The sequence below is a fragment of the Augochlora pura genome, chromosome 1 (assembly GCF_028453695.1).
Source record: "Augochlora pura isolate Apur16 chromosome 1, APUR_v2.2.1, whole genome shotgun sequence".
In the NCBI taxonomy this organism is placed as follows: domain Eukaryota; kingdom Metazoa; phylum Arthropoda; class Insecta; order Hymenoptera; family Halictidae; genus Augochlora; species Augochlora pura.
Genome location: NC_135772.1, coordinates 540,344 through 555,551, shown reverse-complemented (window position 1 = coordinate 555,551; position 15,208 = coordinate 540,344). Strand labels below are relative to the sequence as shown.

Sequence of the window (15,208 nt, the reverse complement as noted above, 5' to 3'; positions counted from 1 at the left end):
TACTGCATGGGGACGGGGGCGGTTGTGGATGGTGGTTGGGGGGGGTGGGGTGGTCGGGGGGTTGGTGTCTATGACCAATCTCATGCCACAGGTGACACGAAAGCAATAAACCTACTCGTAGTGCAAGGAATTGGTATTTAAACACGGGCCTAATATGTTCGAGCATTTTATTCATGATTTAACCCTGTAGGCTCCACGCGACTGGCACGTACTATTTACGGAGTTTTGAAAACAGTTGTTGATGTTGTACGATATTAAGAAATGTTTGAAAGCTTTATACGATTAATACGTTTATATTTTATTATCGCGTTGTTGCGGCGCAGTATCTTCCAAAGATAGGGTAAGGGTCGTAAGTGCTGTGAATCCACGAGAATACCGTCGACAAATGAAATAAAACGCGGTTTCGCCCAGTTTCTAGCAGTCGTAAGAAATAGCTTTCCCGAATTTCCCGAAATTCGACGTCTCATTACAAAATATTCCCTTGGTGAATTACTTTATCGCGTAACAACTGTTAATAACATAAAACAATGTTAACTCCTAGCGTTAAATATTGATTTACAATCGATAGAATTGTCTTGCAGCGAAGCCTCTTACCAGATAACGTTATTTTTGGCTAATAATAAAATTACGATCGTTGTCGGTTTCGTCAGGCGTCTTATGTCGGTGTATCGTAACGTATAGTAAAGATTCTAACGACGAATACCGAAGCTTCCACTTTATTTTAACACATTAACATAATAACACATTCGCAGTCGGTTTTTCCTTTTTCATATTTCCAACACCGATTGTCGCAGACTCTTCTCGTTAAAACCAGGATGTATGCTTCTGAAATTGTTGCTTCTGAAATAACTAAAACTAACGTTTAAAATCAAGATGACGACGAGATGACGCGAATTCACGTCAGCGGCAGCGAATGTGTTCATAATTGTAATAGGATAACCTTTGGCACAGAACCGAAGTCTTCAATTTACCGTTCGTTTCATAAATCGATATGTACGGTGTAAATTTGTGTATCAATAAAATATTTACTGGCTTATCCTTGTATTTTATATTTTTATTGCATTTTTAACTGTGACGGGTGTATAAAATAACATTGAAACATATGCGTGTAATTCTTATAGCAGCATTCCTACTGGTAACATCGATTGCCTGAACTGAGGCTAATATAATGAATGTGTTCAAGCTGTTCGCTGCAATCACGACAGTTTTATCAAGTGTTCGTGACATTATACATTTATATTTCCTAGTTCTCATCAGTTAGGTTAATACAAACTTTACATGTATATTTTTATCACATATTGCTTTAGGTTTTGAAAAATTGACGTAAAGATGCAGATATGTAATAACGAACCGTAAGCTCCTATTCTATTTAGATAGTTGATACACGAATTTAATTTTAGCACGTATTGCAGGCAAAAGCGTATGCTAACGAATACGGTTCCTGACTCGATGAAACCGATTCGAGTAAGTTTTTTATTCGAATGCTGCGAATAACTGCAATCTATTTCTACTATGTCCTTCGCGCAGTCGAATAGTTGTATCTTTATACCGTTTCCTTACTTTTAATGCAAGCATCTTTTCTACATTACATATAACTTTAAAAAAAAAATTCTCTTTGCTCCTCATATACGCCGACTTAGTATTATTGGAAATCAAATGTACCTATGGAAAATGAGACCACGTATCGGCTTTCCTATTGGGAATCTCCTCAAAATACCATAGATCCGATTTTACCACGAAATAGTTTGGTTACCGGTGACGGTGAAATATCGGACGAAACAACATATAACGTGAGCCATCATTATACAGTCTACGGCAGAGTTAGGCCATATGGAACTCGTGTCGCGTGGCTTTGTTTCAGGGTAGTTATCTCGGCAATTGGTGCATACAGCCGGATGCTTCTATCAGGCCATGCGAGAAAGAATGGCTCGGCAGAGGTCCCATTCAAGACGTAACTACTCAGAAACACGACTATTCATGGAAATGTACGCAACCAGTCGCACCGATCGTACCTCGGCCAAACTTATACCCCTACCCAGATGCATTATCTGGTAAGAACAAATTGAAACGATTATACGTTATAGGATCACATTATAGGATCAATGTTAAATTCTACAAAGCTTACCATATAAAATAATATAAAGCTGCATAATAATGTTTATAATAAATTTCGATGCCCTTTTCTCTCTTTTCTAATGTTACTTACGACCTCGGACACACCCCCTGCACCTCTTCCCGGATACAGTACGATAAAAATCAGGCAGGATGGCGCCACGACAAGCTTTTGTAAAACATCGTATTTCTTTTAGATAATACAACGTACAACCTCAGTTATTATCAATCGGGTTGCAATCTCCCGGCAATATCTTACGCCCCTATAAGGAAATACGTTAAATCGGACATCCCATTAGAAGACTGTACAACGTACAAGCTCAGTTACTGGCCAAACGAAGCTCCCCCAAAGGTAATACAATCTGCTAGGATAAATATACTATTCCATATCGTTGTCGCGTTGCGTCTATAAACGTGCACTGTATTTTATACGCAGACAAAACCATGGTGTCCTGAATTGAAATACACGCCTCCTCTGAACCCTATGGACGGCTGTACAACTCATAAATTGAGCTTCTGGCCACATTCGGATCAAAGACGATCACCCATTAGAAATCCTGAGAACGACAATTTATTGAACGCGGGATGTTGTTCCGACAACAATACCACCTACCGTCTCAGTTATTACGGCTCGGAAGGCGATAAGCAAACGCCGATTCGGCATCCGGAAAATGTTCTGTTTCCATCGTGTCCCTTGTCGCACGACACGATTCATCGGGTAAGAAAGTTTAATCGAAATATGTACGTAATCGGTAACTCGACACTACGTTGTAGCACAATATTTAATCGACCGCGTAATCGGACGATCGGTACGTCCATTTCAGATGAGTTTCCTAGGAAACTGGTGCACGAAGCCGGAAACATTGATAACACCGTGCAGCAAACAAATGTTAGGCAAAGGACCTATGCAGGATGTAACTACCCAGAAGCACGACTTTACATGGAAAAGCATACCAACAAATTCAGAAATTCGTCCCGAAGATAATCTCATCTGTCCAGCCATAGCTTTCGAAGGCATGTCAAACTAATTATGATATGATATCGTATACACATTTACCTACGATTATTCGAAAGAAGGCGGTGGAGACCGTGCGGACCACACCGATACACGTGTCAAATTTTATCTGTTGATTTCAGGTTGTACTACTCACAAGCTTTCATATTTATGCAACAGCGGCCGAGACACGACGCCGATACAAAATTACGCTCCCATACGGCGATATTGCTCCCCTAGCATTCCTATGGAGGCGGAAACCACTATGCGATTGAGCTATCAACCCGTAGACGTTCCCGACAATGTCCCGAAACCATGGGGCGAGAAACACCCTTATCATCCTCCAGTTACGCCGATGGACAACAATACCACGTATAACACCAGGTTCTTTTCACTTCTGTTTTTACCTTTAAATCCGAGACATTGCGAACGCCTAATCACATATGCTTTCGTATTTGTTACAGCTATTTTCAACCTGGCACACCGTGCTTGCCGTGCTTACCGTGCCCGCCCTGCTCGCCGTGTTCGTAAATATTATTGCTAATTTCTCGATAAATTATATACGCGTGTATTCGTCCATTGTATACGTATAAAGATACAAGAAAAGTATTACGACATTGTAACAGCGATCACGTATCCGAACGGGTCATCGCGTGTAACGAAACGCATGGTGAATGTCCATTCTAAAATTTTATTAAACGCATCTTTTTTTTTTGTATTTTTCATGCATCTTGTTTAAAATATTTTCCATAACCAAAGCTACGGGGGCTAATAAGAGTCGGAATCAATGTCGACAAGACGTTGTTATCGACTTTTACAAATATAAGTAATCGTGTAAGTAATCATAATCTTTTTCCTGCAAGATGTAAACTGTTAAGATGTTTTCAGAAAAGAGAAACAGCTTATGGTCGAGGTGTGTAAGATTATCGTGTAACAAGATTATCGAAGTACAATTATTATGAAACATATTAACAAATTACAAGCAGGATCGATAAGGTTGCAAAAATTGTTGAGAGAATAAGTGAGCGGTGCGCATCAAGCAAAGGTCAATGTGTTTCCAATGCTTCCAGACCTCGTTCTAGGCACGACGCTATCCGTAAATCTGATAGTCACTTCCGTAATCGCCATATTTCCCGTGAGAAATTGTGGCAGCGTTTCTACACCGTCACGTGGTCGACGATCGAACGGATATCCCATGGGGCGCGCGTCAGGATACTTCTTGTCCCTCAAACCGCAATAACTGACTGCATCCGCGCAACCAGTGGGTTCGCCTTGCTCAATCTACGCGTGGACAAATGATTACATGATGTACACAAATTACTCAATGTTCCGCTCTCTTCTCGCTAAGACAAAGAATTCGTTTATTTGGGGCTCGGAATTAACCGTCTAACTGTCGGCATACGCAGCGAGGAGGCGCGCGCCCAGTGTTGCACGCAGGTTGATTCCGAGCCTCGATCTAATATGTAATATACATATAGCCAGCAATCAATACTCACAGCATCGCCAGCGTAATCCGACACCATGACGAAAAGATCCGTACGATAGCCGTCCTTGGTACCTTTGGGTACCAACATGTGCTGAGGCCACCCGCAACCACAGAAATTGAAAGCATCCAAAGCCAGGGCTTCCGTCGGCCTGTTCTCCTCCAAGTTGCGGAACGTTCTTTCAAAAGGTATAGTTACCGAAGACTCCGTTGATTTACGCTCGATCGTGTTTTGCCCTGGCCGCACTGCAATGCAAGAAGCTTGTAATTTATTCCTAATCTAACGCGTGTCCACGTTACACGCGTCCATAGAAGACGACTGAACCTGTACAATGAAAGCAACATACGCGTCACAGTAAATTTGTCCATTTCGATCATCATATTCTTCTGTTGTCTATACGTGAAAGGCAGACCGCGCTCATCTTCCTTGGGGCCGATGAAGATGCGCACAGTTCCACGTTTAGGCGTGTTGCCACGATTGTTTACGATAATCGTGTAGGTATAGTCGGAATGATTCAGATGAGTAAATCTGACGAGCACCGGTCCTCGGGGAGTGAAGTCGAGACCACGAGACAAATCCACGACGCTCTGCGTCCAGAAAGTGTTTAAAACGTTGCGCTGCTGATTCGTCGTCAATCTAACATCCTCGATCTCGACGCCTGGATAATCCAGCTGTAACACCACCGAAGACGCCTTAGTGACTTCCTAGTTATCGTTGCTCCACGATATCGGACCGTGGATCCTTGCACGAAAGTTTTTCATAGTTCAGCAATTGCATGCTCGCGGTCCCATCCAAATCAAAGTTAATACAGAACACGCTCTTTTATGCACACGCGCTAACCTGTTGAACGCTATATTCGGGCAGAGTGCTTTTGTATTCTTGGAAAACATCGTCGACGAAGGCATGCCATCTGTAGAACATAGGATCTCTCATGTCGACGGCTTGATCGGTCATGACGCCAAAAGATTCCTAAAAAATAACGCACGATCGATTATTCTTTTCAGGCTGGCAGCAACAAACGCGGTCGAATCAACAATGGTCTCAAAGAATGCTTAGATTCGTACGAAACATATGGTCGAACCGCCGATTTCTGTGCATTTAGAAGATTCGTAGATCGCGTGTTACAACGCTGAGAAACATTTACCAAGTAACGGTGATCCGGATCGTGACAATAACCGATAAGAACATGGCCCATGTTATGAAGATCGCCATATAGGTTTGGATTGGGGGACAAGATGGTAGCTTCCACGATGTTCCCCAACACGTCGATGCCGGTTTTTTCGGTTAAAGGTATTCGTTCGCCCCTTGGACCAGTAACGGTTCCAGTGTGAATAGCTTCGTAAATACGATCTCGCCATCTTTCTAGATCCTGGATGTCGACGTTCAACTGGTCCACTGGCCGATTAACATCTTTCAGAACGACTCCTCTATGCCGAGCAGGCCATGTACGTGTCGAAACAATAGAGTCCAGCTTCGGAAAATACGCTTCCGGAATCGGCTCGCGCCAATTAATGAACCGTTTCACGCGACTCAGCCGATTGCACAAACGTTCGCAGTTGTATCTAAAAACGTAAGCAATTGGCTGTCTCTGATATTTAATGAGCAATCGGTCACTAGGATTAACGTGGGAATGAACGAACACAGGATAACAAAGTTCGGTGTGGTCGATAACAAACCAAAGGCATTGTCTAGCACTATACCCTATAATTTTCAATCCTCGCAGAATTCACAAAAAAAACTGACTGCCGAAATGATTAGTAAGGAAAGGTTGGTATTAGTATAATCGCATACCCAGACATTCTGATTCAACGTGAACGCACCGAGCTTGGATTTGTTGATGCATGTAGTAGAAAAGTTCGCCACGACGATCTTTGTTCACGATTTTAATATTGCCTTCGATTGGGTAGACCAAATGCCAGTGCCAGTGATGCAGATTGATGCCAATGTCCTCTCGCCAGTATGCGACACGATGTTCCTCGTCTAGGTCCGAAGCAGTGTAATCACGGGGAATCTCAATCGGGATCTGCGTACGAAAGAAATTTTATTACTAATCTGTAGCTTGACTACGACGGGAACGGGTACCTACCCTTGATCCTGGAGGCACGAGGTTGGCTTCCTCCTGAGCTCTGGTAAATATTCCCCCATCGACGAATTTATCCGGGAATACTTCGGTCAATGGTGGTACTGGTAGATCTTTCGTATCAGGACGATGCAATATTGCTACGGAAAGAGCGTAAATAAACATGTACGGGTTTACACGATCGCGACAATAAACTGCTACAGATAAAAAGTCCTCGTACGTCCTCATTCCTGTAAAATATAAAATTACAACATTACAAAATAACGAAACGCTATAATTACAATAACGCAGAGTGTAAGAAACAAGATAGCTACAATTTGAGATCTATGTACACTTTCGCAAAGTATTCAACCAGAAATCATTGTTTCTAGACTTTTATCGTGTTGCAGCGTTAATAGTCGTGGGCAATGGGACTCGTACGAATAATATAAACATAGCTTGCAGATTAAATATTTTGAATTCTTCTTCTTTTTGAAAGGGATAGAGTAGAGCGAGAATAAGACATAACTTATACGAAACACTACGAACCCATAAAAATCTCAGTAAGCCGGGCTGCTAATTTCCGATGCGTGGGTATGAATACCGAAAAAGGTTCCCGCCGACCTAATTGCATAGGAAGGCTAAGGTCCGGAAGGGAGATCTGTTTCACAGGAAGCTTTGATTCGGTTTCATCGGCGAAGCGATTGAACACCTGTGTTGCCACCTTTCGATATCTGTCCGGCTACGAGACAAATACAAGGAATACGTTAAGAATGATTCACCTTCACATACATATATTCGAGTGAGGTACACATTGAAAACTAGTGAGAAAATTATTATTTTACTAGTTGCTAAGTAAATAAGAAACAATAACTACAATAGTTGCCAAAAATTAAAAAATTCCATCATAGTAGTTTAAATAGAACAGGGGACACAAATATTAATTGTAACCAACTTGTTTGAAGTTGTATTTCTTTACAAGTTATACAAGCACAATGCAAAAGGAACATGTTAGTAGTAACGACTCTAAAAGTTAATCCATTACTACTGACAATTTATTTATTCTTAATTTTCGAACAAACTCTGGCCACTCCAATGCCTATAATTTGTAAGACAAGGATAGCAGAAAAAGTTAACGGTGGCGCCCCATCTACGGTGGCGGGTTCGTGAACTAACTTTCCTTATCTTGGCCGTGTGTAAGACAAGGACAGAGATAGTGTGCGACAAGGAGAGAGATGCGACGTGTGTGCCACCAACTTTTTTAACGGACTTCGAATTCCCTGGTAAGTAGTAGGAACACATGATATACAAGTAGTTATCCGACAAGGACAAACTTATGCATTTTACGAAGGAAGAAAAGCATTTTATGCGTGATTAAAAGAGATATTAATTAATTTTTCGAAATTGCACCCTGAAATAACCTCGAGAAATTAAACTGTATTATACAAATAATTAACTTTCTGGCTTTGCAGACACCATTTGTGATTATTTATAACAGTAATAAATTTAAACATATTCGTATTGTAATAAATAAGTTATTAACGATTTTTGGGAAGAGGAGCGCCTCTTCCCTATGTTCGTAATGTGTCAGACAAGGACAGGTAGGTGGCGCGACAAGGATAGAGAAATATAATATCGCTGTCTCAAACGCGAATCTCGACACGTAAGATGCAGTTTTGGCGAACAATTATGTAATTAATTTGATAGCCATAATTAATGTACCTATGTAAGTAAGTGCGGGGAGAGGTCTTCGATAGATTGAAGTTAAATAATTTTTGTAATTTTAGTAAAATCAATCTGATACCACCTTTATGACGATTGAATGGAATAGTGTGATTTTACGAGCAATCGAGGCAATAACAAATTACGCAATAATGCTTACCAAGTAATTATCTGGTATGTCGAAGGCGACTTTCTTCTCACCCTTGGGTACATAGACGGGCTCGGCAGGCCGATCAAACAGATACAAGATACCTGATTTATCATTTGCCATCTTGAAGAATCAGTTCTTTAAACGGATTAGAAAGCGAATATAACAAAGTGTGTGAACAATGATTACACGATTTCTGTAACGCAACTGTGATCGACCGATCAAGTACAGCAAAGGAAAAGAAACGCGTGTACCGTCGTTTCCGAATACGATTTACAAAGAAAAAGGATACCTCGTATCTTTTATAGTAAACTGTTGCAGGAAAAAGCGGTCTCCTCGCCTAACCACAAAATCCGCCACTCTTGTCTAAAGTAGGCTCAAGTAATCAAGACAGAGATAGATTAGTGATATGTATCACCCACTGAAATCCGCTCCAAGAATATCCTGTTTGTCGCGGAAACAGATTATCATTGGATTTGGTAATTTGACTTCACAATTTGTATATAAGACTGCTGCGTTTTACATGTTTTCATAAATAGTACAAAAATTTACACTACAGTTTTTGTGTATTACCGTTTTATGTTAATGAAGTTACCTTACGTGAAACGAGATGCCTTGTTTTCAATGATTCACCGCGAAAAAAAGGTATTTTGTCGAAACTTTAGGTTGATCGTCGTCTGTCATTCAATTTATTATATTTGAATCTTAATCGATTCGTTATATCTTAATTTCACCATGTTCAACATAAGTTACGTTATGTTTCAACCAATTATTTTTTAATTTTAATACCGATACAATCTGTGGAGTTTATATTTTTCGCAGCAATACCGGTACGATATATTTCGGTATTTTTGTCAAAAGATATCTCGGTTTTTGGTCTCTGGGGAAAACGAGGTGCCCAAACTATGAAACTGAATATTTCTGAATACAGTCACAATTTAATTTTATTTTTCGACGTAGTTTGTATTGCGTTGGCACAGGGTAAAAAATATATAAGTACTTATTAGGACACCTTCTGTATTGGTTAACTTTGTTGAAATACACATACATATAAGGATAATAGATTACATAAAACGTGTATAATTTATTAATTGATTATCAATTTAACCATAACATCGATATTTGGTCTCCATACATTCCCTATAGTCTCTTTCATTACGTAAGTGAATATTTTATACCTCATAAGCAGTTTAATAAATTCAATTCATAAATAATCATTTTTGATAAATATTTCATGTGACCGGAAACGGAATAAAATCACACGATCGAAGAATTCCTCTATAGATAAATGTTAATGAAACAAAATATGAAAAATATGTAAAAAGTGTTAGGAAGGTCGTGTGTAAAAAAAAAAAAGTCAGAAAAGTCGTAGGCTAAACTTTAGCGATTAAAGAAAATGTGTGCTAAAACTTCAGACCAAGATTATCTTGGAACCACATTTTTAATGTAAAGGAAATGACTTTTGAACGAATGAATATTGTTCCTTCAAGTTAGACTGTTCAAGCTGGCCAAATTCAAATTGAGAGTTCAAAGATTTCTCGAGTCTCATAGAATACATATTTTTCATTCGAGACTCCGTTTTTGAGAAGAATTAGCTTGAAGAAAAAATAATGTTGTCGAATAGGAATTCAGTGGCGCGTCTCACCGATACAGCGAGTCCCGCGGACTTGAAGCATCTTTCTTTCAATCCACAATATTCTCGAAGGGGGTCTTTAAAAAAAAAAATCTTATTCTTCCTGTTGGACTCACTCCTTTACATGAGATCAGCTACTACGTGGTGGTTGTACCACCAGTTAGACATTGCGTATCTGTACATTGTCGCTATTTAACTCGCTACTTAAAATAAATATCGTTCGTTAAGAAAAAGTAAAACAAGGTTTTTATACAGAAAAGTCTGACAGTATCTTGCTATTTCTACAACGCAAAAGAGATGCGTAAGATACATTTAATAATTGAACTAATTAATCGAGACATTTCGAAACGTTACAACGCGTAACTAGACTAGACTCGTTACAAATAATTAAACGCGGAGTTAATTATTATTATAATTTTATATAATATACGCGCGTTTCGATCTTTTTAGCTGTTTTCTTTACAATCGAAGCGCTGACACAAAAGTGTTACTTGTTGTACAAGTAGGATACATAAAGGTCATTGCATATAACGGAACACATAGGTAATTTTTTGTTATAGACTTTTTTATTAATTACACCTTTTTTTGTATTTTTTAAGTATCTTGCGTAAAATATTTTCGATAACATAAAATATAAGTAAATAAAAGTTGAAATCAAGAACGTTGGAATAAAACATGAAACAAAAATTCATTCACCTCCACCGTTACAAACTGCATACTCGCTATCGTCGTTTTCACTATAGAGACGAAACCCATTGTTTTTTCCTCTTGTGACTTTAACTTACAACATCGACTTCCCACTTGTTTGCGAAATAGAAGCTTTGAATGTTTAAAAGTATTTTCATTAAAATTTAAAAATAAAAAAATTAAAGAGACGGAAATTGAAAGCTACAGTGGCATAGGACGATTAATAATGTCATCTGTTCCTGGCGCTGTGAAACAATTTCATTTACAATTTTTTCAATGATGAAAATTCTTAAAATAGTAATTGAACGATTCGCAGAAACCCGAAACGCTCTAAATTTTGTTGCCATAATCGATGCCATAAGTTGTTGAAACGATTCTTAAGATTCATCTGACAATATTCTCCAAGATAAGTAAACGGCAGATGTTACTCTAGAAACTATGATATTAGACGAAGGTCAATGTGTTCCCAAGGCTTCCAGATCTAGCTCTAGGCACCACGTTATCCGTAAACCTCACTACTATTTCCGTGGTCGCCATATTTCCCGTGAGAAACTGTGGCAATGTTTCAACACCTGCTCGCGGTTGACGATCGAACGGATAACCCATGGGACGTGCGTCAGGATACTTTTTGTCTCTCAAGCCGCAGAAGCTAGCAGCATCCGTGCAACCTGACGACTCGTCCTGTTCAACCTATACATTGGAAATCAAGCTTTTCACCATAAATCGTTCACCATGACTACTCGCTACGATTATTAAGATATCAACATGTAAGATCAATTTAAAGCTAGCAAATTCGCGAGGTCTTATTCAGTCGATCTAAGAAAATAAATATTTCTACAAAGTATACTTACAACGTCGCCGCTATAGTCTGACACCATAACGAAAAGTTCCATTGGGAAGCCTGCTTTGGATCCTTTAGGTACTAGCATATGTTGCGGCCATCCGCATCCACAGAAATTGAAAAGTTCCAAGCTTTCGCCGCCTACTGGTCTATTCTCGTCTAAATTACGGAACGTCCTTTCAAAGGGTATAGTTACCGAAGAATCCGTTGATTTTTGCTCGATCGTGTTCAACCCTGGCCGCACTGTAACGTAACATACGTTTAAATCTCTGGTCTAATGTATCACACATATGGAGAAGAAATAACTGAACATTTAGAATGAAAGTAACACACGTGTAACAGAGAATTTGTCCATCTCGATCATTAAATTCTTTTGCTGCTTGAACGTGAAAGGTAGTCCGCGTTCGTCTTCCTTGGGTGCAATGAAGATGCGCACTGTTCCCCGTTTTTGTTTATTACCGCGATTGTTAACGATAATTGTGTAGACGAAGTCCGTGTGATTCAGGTGAGTGAATTTAGCAAGCACTGCTCCACGAGGTGTGAAGTCAAGTCCTCGAGATAAGTCCACGACGCTTTGGGTCCAGAAGGTGTGCAAGACGTTTGGTTGCTCATTTGTCGTCAGTCTAATACTGTCTACTTCGACGCCTGGATAATCCAACTACAAATGCCATCAAGAAAAACGCTAGCAACGTGAATGTACATTGTACAAGTTATAGGTATAGGTTGTCGTATATGCGTGCTGACCTCTTGAATACTATACTCGGGCAGAGTATTTTTATATTCCTGGAAAAGATCGTCAACGAAAGCATGCCATCTGTAGAATATGGGGTCCCTCATAGCAGTAGCAGAGTCGCCCATAATACTAAAGTTTTCCTGTGGATGGCATAAGAAGAGATAACTTAAAGTTAAAGAATAAGAAAATGATCGACATTTATACGTGTTGCGATGAAATGTATGTACCAAGTAACGATGATCCGGGTCGTGGCAATAGGAGATGGCGACGTGGCCTAAATTGTGAACATCGCCGTACAAGTTTGGATTAGGGGATAAAATGCTGGCTTCCATAATGTTTCCCAATATATCGATGCCGTCTTTTTGAGTCAAAGGTACACGTTCGCCCCTTGTATTAACCACTGCCCCGGTATGAATAGCTTCGTAAATACGATCGCGCCACCTTTCTAGATCTTGAATGTCGAAATCCAATTGATCCACTGGACGATTGATATCCTTTAGAATGGCTCCGCTGGGTCGAGCAGGCCATGTACGGCCAGCAACAATCGAATCCAATTTTGGAAAGTAAGCTTCCGGAATGGACTCGCGCCAATTAATGAACCGTTTCACGCGACCGAGTCGATTGCACAAACGCTCGCAGTTGTATCTAAAAGTATAATAGACGAACTATATAGACTATATAAAGATATAGCGTTACAAAATATAACAAATAGCGAGCGTGCTCCTAAACGCACCGCGCCATAATTTGTTGATGCATGTAGTAGAAAAGTTCGCCACGACGATCTTTGTTCACGATTTTAATGTTGCCCTCGAATGGATAAACCAAATGCCAATGCCAGTGATGCAGATTGATGCCAATGTCCTCTCTCCAGTATGCGACACGATGCTCCTCGTCGAGGTCTGAAGCAGTGTAATCTCGAGGGATCTCGATCGGAATCTATAATCAAGGATAATATTATTCTCTAAATAATAATTAATGCAGACGCGTCTCGTAAACATATCGGGTGGACAATAAATTTCATTACTCTTGATCCCGGAGGTACAAGATTGGCTTCCTCCTTGGCACGCGTAAAGATTCCACCATCAACATATTTATCCGGGAATACTTCGGTCAATGGTGGTACTGGCAGATCCTTTGTATCAGGACGATGTAATATTGCTACCGAAAGAGCGTAAATGAACAAGTTGGGATTGACGCGATCACGGGAATAAACTGCTACAGATAAAAAGTCCTCGTACGTCCGCATTCCTGTAAAATTACAAATCGGTGTCAGATAGAACGCAATTTTTTCTGTAACACTGAAAACACTGCCGGTATTTAACACTACGAACCCATAAAAATTTCAATAAGCCGAGCTGCTAATTTTCGGTGGGCTGGAATAAACAACGAAAAAGGATCACGCCGACCTAATTGCATAGGAATGCTGAGGTCCGGAAGGGAGATCTGTTTCACAGGAAGCTTCGACTCGGTTTCATCGGCGAAACGATTGAACACCTGTGTTGCTACCTGACGATACCTATCCGGCTAAGGGAACAGGTAGAAAGACACGTTATTCCGTAGAACTGCATAAAGTTTTCTTCTTAGTGTTAACATTAGAATTGTGATATTATGGATAAATGCTAAAAGAATAAATGTCGTTTACTTACCAAATAATCAGCTGGAATGTCGAAAGCAACCTTCCTATCTCCCTTGGGCACGTAGACCGGCTCGGCGGGTCGATCGAACAGGTATAAGATACCCGATTTATCATTCGCCATCTTACGGAATTATTTCTCTTATTACAAATTCTGTAACAATTGCACACTACTGAAAAGTCTAACGTAACTTGTACGATTTCTTGGTACAGTATAACAACGGAAGAGCCTCGTCTATGCTGACACGAACGAAAGCTAACTGCTAAAAAGTAAATACAACATAGTATTTATAGGAAAACGTTGCAGGATATGGTGGTCTGGGCATCAACCACAAAATCCGGCATCTCTGTCCAAACTAAACGAAACTGAAACTGATTACCGATGATATGTCATTTACTGTACTCCGTTCTTTACACTTCCTGTTTTCGAAGGAAACGAATTACCGCCGTAACGCGGGTGATAGTAATCATTTCTAATAACAGCAACAAGCAAAAAGGTACCTCAATGTGATCGGAATTGATCTGAACTATGTAAAAGATCTTGTCCAACTGAAATTGTTTAGCAAACATATATAATAGCGGTAAGATACTTAATCTTGGTACTACGTAGGTAAGGTTGATCAACGGATCGATATCAATTACATGATATTAGAAAAAAGGTGTCGAAACTATATAATCATAGTGTTCTTATGCAATCGCTTTGTAATCAATGCGATAATAATAATTCTATCGTTTTTTTTTTATTAGGTTCTTTTTATTATAAGGCGAATTATGTGGCGAAAAAAACCTGTCGTCGCCTAATTTCGTTGGTAACTTTATCAGTCACCCTACCTTATCGTGTCGCTACGGAGTCCAGCTCCTTAATGTGTGTATCCGTCGAGTATAGGTTTCGGAGACTAGTTACGCGTATCCAGATCGAAATACATTTGGCTTTTTATTCCTTTGATACGAGGTCTTTTATAGTGCCGTAGTTCTGGTGGATCCGGGGTGGAGTTTCATTTGTTCTTGTCGATACAAGATGCGTTATCTGGAGCGACAGGATGTGTCTTATTGGCGATACGGAGTGCGCCACCTCAAAATAAGAGAGATGCGACCTTGAAGATAAGGGATGAGTCTTCTTTGTAGATAAGGGACACGTCAATTAGCGATACGGGATTCGTCA

At 39.9% G+C, this 15,208-nt stretch overlaps 3 protein-coding genes across 4 annotated transcripts; 1 reads left to right on the top strand and 2 right to left on the bottom strand.

Moving 5' to 3' along the window:
• Positions 1-1,625: 1,625 nt before the first annotated feature.
• On the top strand, positions 1,626-3,763 carry LOC144470332 (uncharacterized; the record flags this gene model as incomplete). The annotated part of the gene is given in 7 exon segments (XM_078181336.1): positions 1,626-1,790; positions 1,862-2,051; positions 2,310-2,464; positions 2,549-2,830; positions 2,937-3,126; positions 3,250-3,490; positions 3,571-3,763. Coding segments are annotated over 7 exon segments (1,290 nt in total), but the record flags the coding sequence as incomplete, so codon positions are not given.
• A 14-nt stretch (positions 3,764-3,777) lies between these two features.
• LOC144471945 (phenoloxidase 1-like) lies at positions 3,778-8,776 on the bottom strand. The gene is made up of 9 exons (XM_078184562.1): positions 8,532-8,776; positions 7,199-7,391; positions 6,677-6,900; positions 6,411-6,613; positions 5,735-6,152; positions 5,431-5,559; positions 4,937-5,261; positions 4,603-4,835; positions 3,778-4,387 (listed from the first exon to the last, which is right to left on the bottom strand). The coding sequence occupies exons 1-9, from the start codon at positions 8,640-8,642 to the stop codon at positions 4,142-4,144; spliced, it is 2,082 nt and encodes a 693-aa protein (XP_078040688.1). The 5' UTR covers positions 8,643-8,776; the 3' UTR covers positions 3,778-4,141.
• Positions 8,777-10,705: 1,929 nt separating this feature from the next.
• On the bottom strand, positions 10,706-15,032 carry LOC144471952 (phenoloxidase 1-like). Of its 2 annotated transcripts, XM_078184582.1 has the most exons (10): positions 14,878-15,032; positions 14,060-14,200; positions 13,745-13,937; positions 13,438-13,661; positions 13,147-13,349; positions 12,641-13,058; positions 12,425-12,553; positions 12,014-12,338; positions 11,691-11,923; positions 10,706-11,529 (listed from the first exon to the last, which is right to left on the bottom strand). In XM_078184582.1, the coding sequence occupies exons 2-10, from the start codon at positions 14,168-14,170 to the stop codon at positions 11,284-11,286; spliced, it is 2,082 nt and encodes a 693-aa protein (XP_078040708.1). In that variant the 5' UTR covers positions 14,171-14,200; positions 14,878-15,032; the 3' UTR covers positions 10,706-11,283. The 2 variants fall into 2 exon arrangements, with proteins under 2 accessions (XP_078040708.1, XP_078040700.1); XM_078184574.1 differs by lacking the exon at positions 14,878-15,032 and having other exon boundaries at positions 14,060-14,290.
• Positions 15,033-15,208: the final 176 nt, after the last annotated feature.

Excerpts from the sequence above, each read along its gene's own strand:
- LOC144471945 (XM_078184562.1), bottom strand. The coding sequence starts at position 8,642 with ATGGCAAATGATAAATCAGGTATCTTGTATCTGTTTGATCGGCCTGCC. Across the intron at positions 7,392-8,531 it reads ACATACCAGATAATTACTTG|CCGGACAGATATCGAAAGGT; the intron begins GTAAGCATTATT and ends TTTGTCTCGTAG. Across the intron at positions 4,388-4,602 it reads CGGATTACGCTGGCGATGCT|ATTGAGCAAGGCGAACCCAC; the intron begins GTGAGTATTGAT and ends GTCCACGCGTAG.
- LOC144471952 (XM_078184582.1), bottom strand. The coding sequence starts at position 14,170 with ATGGCGAATGATAAATCGGGTATCTTATACCTGTTCGATCGACCCGCC. Across the intron at positions 12,554-12,640 it reads ACCCGGATCATCGTTACTTG|GAAAACTTTAGTATTATGGG; the intron begins GTACATACATTT and ends TGCCATCCACAG. Across the intron at positions 11,924-12,013 it reads GGACAAATTCTCTGTTACAC|TGCGGCCAGGGTTGAACACG; the intron begins GTGTGTTACTTT and ends GTTACGTTACAG.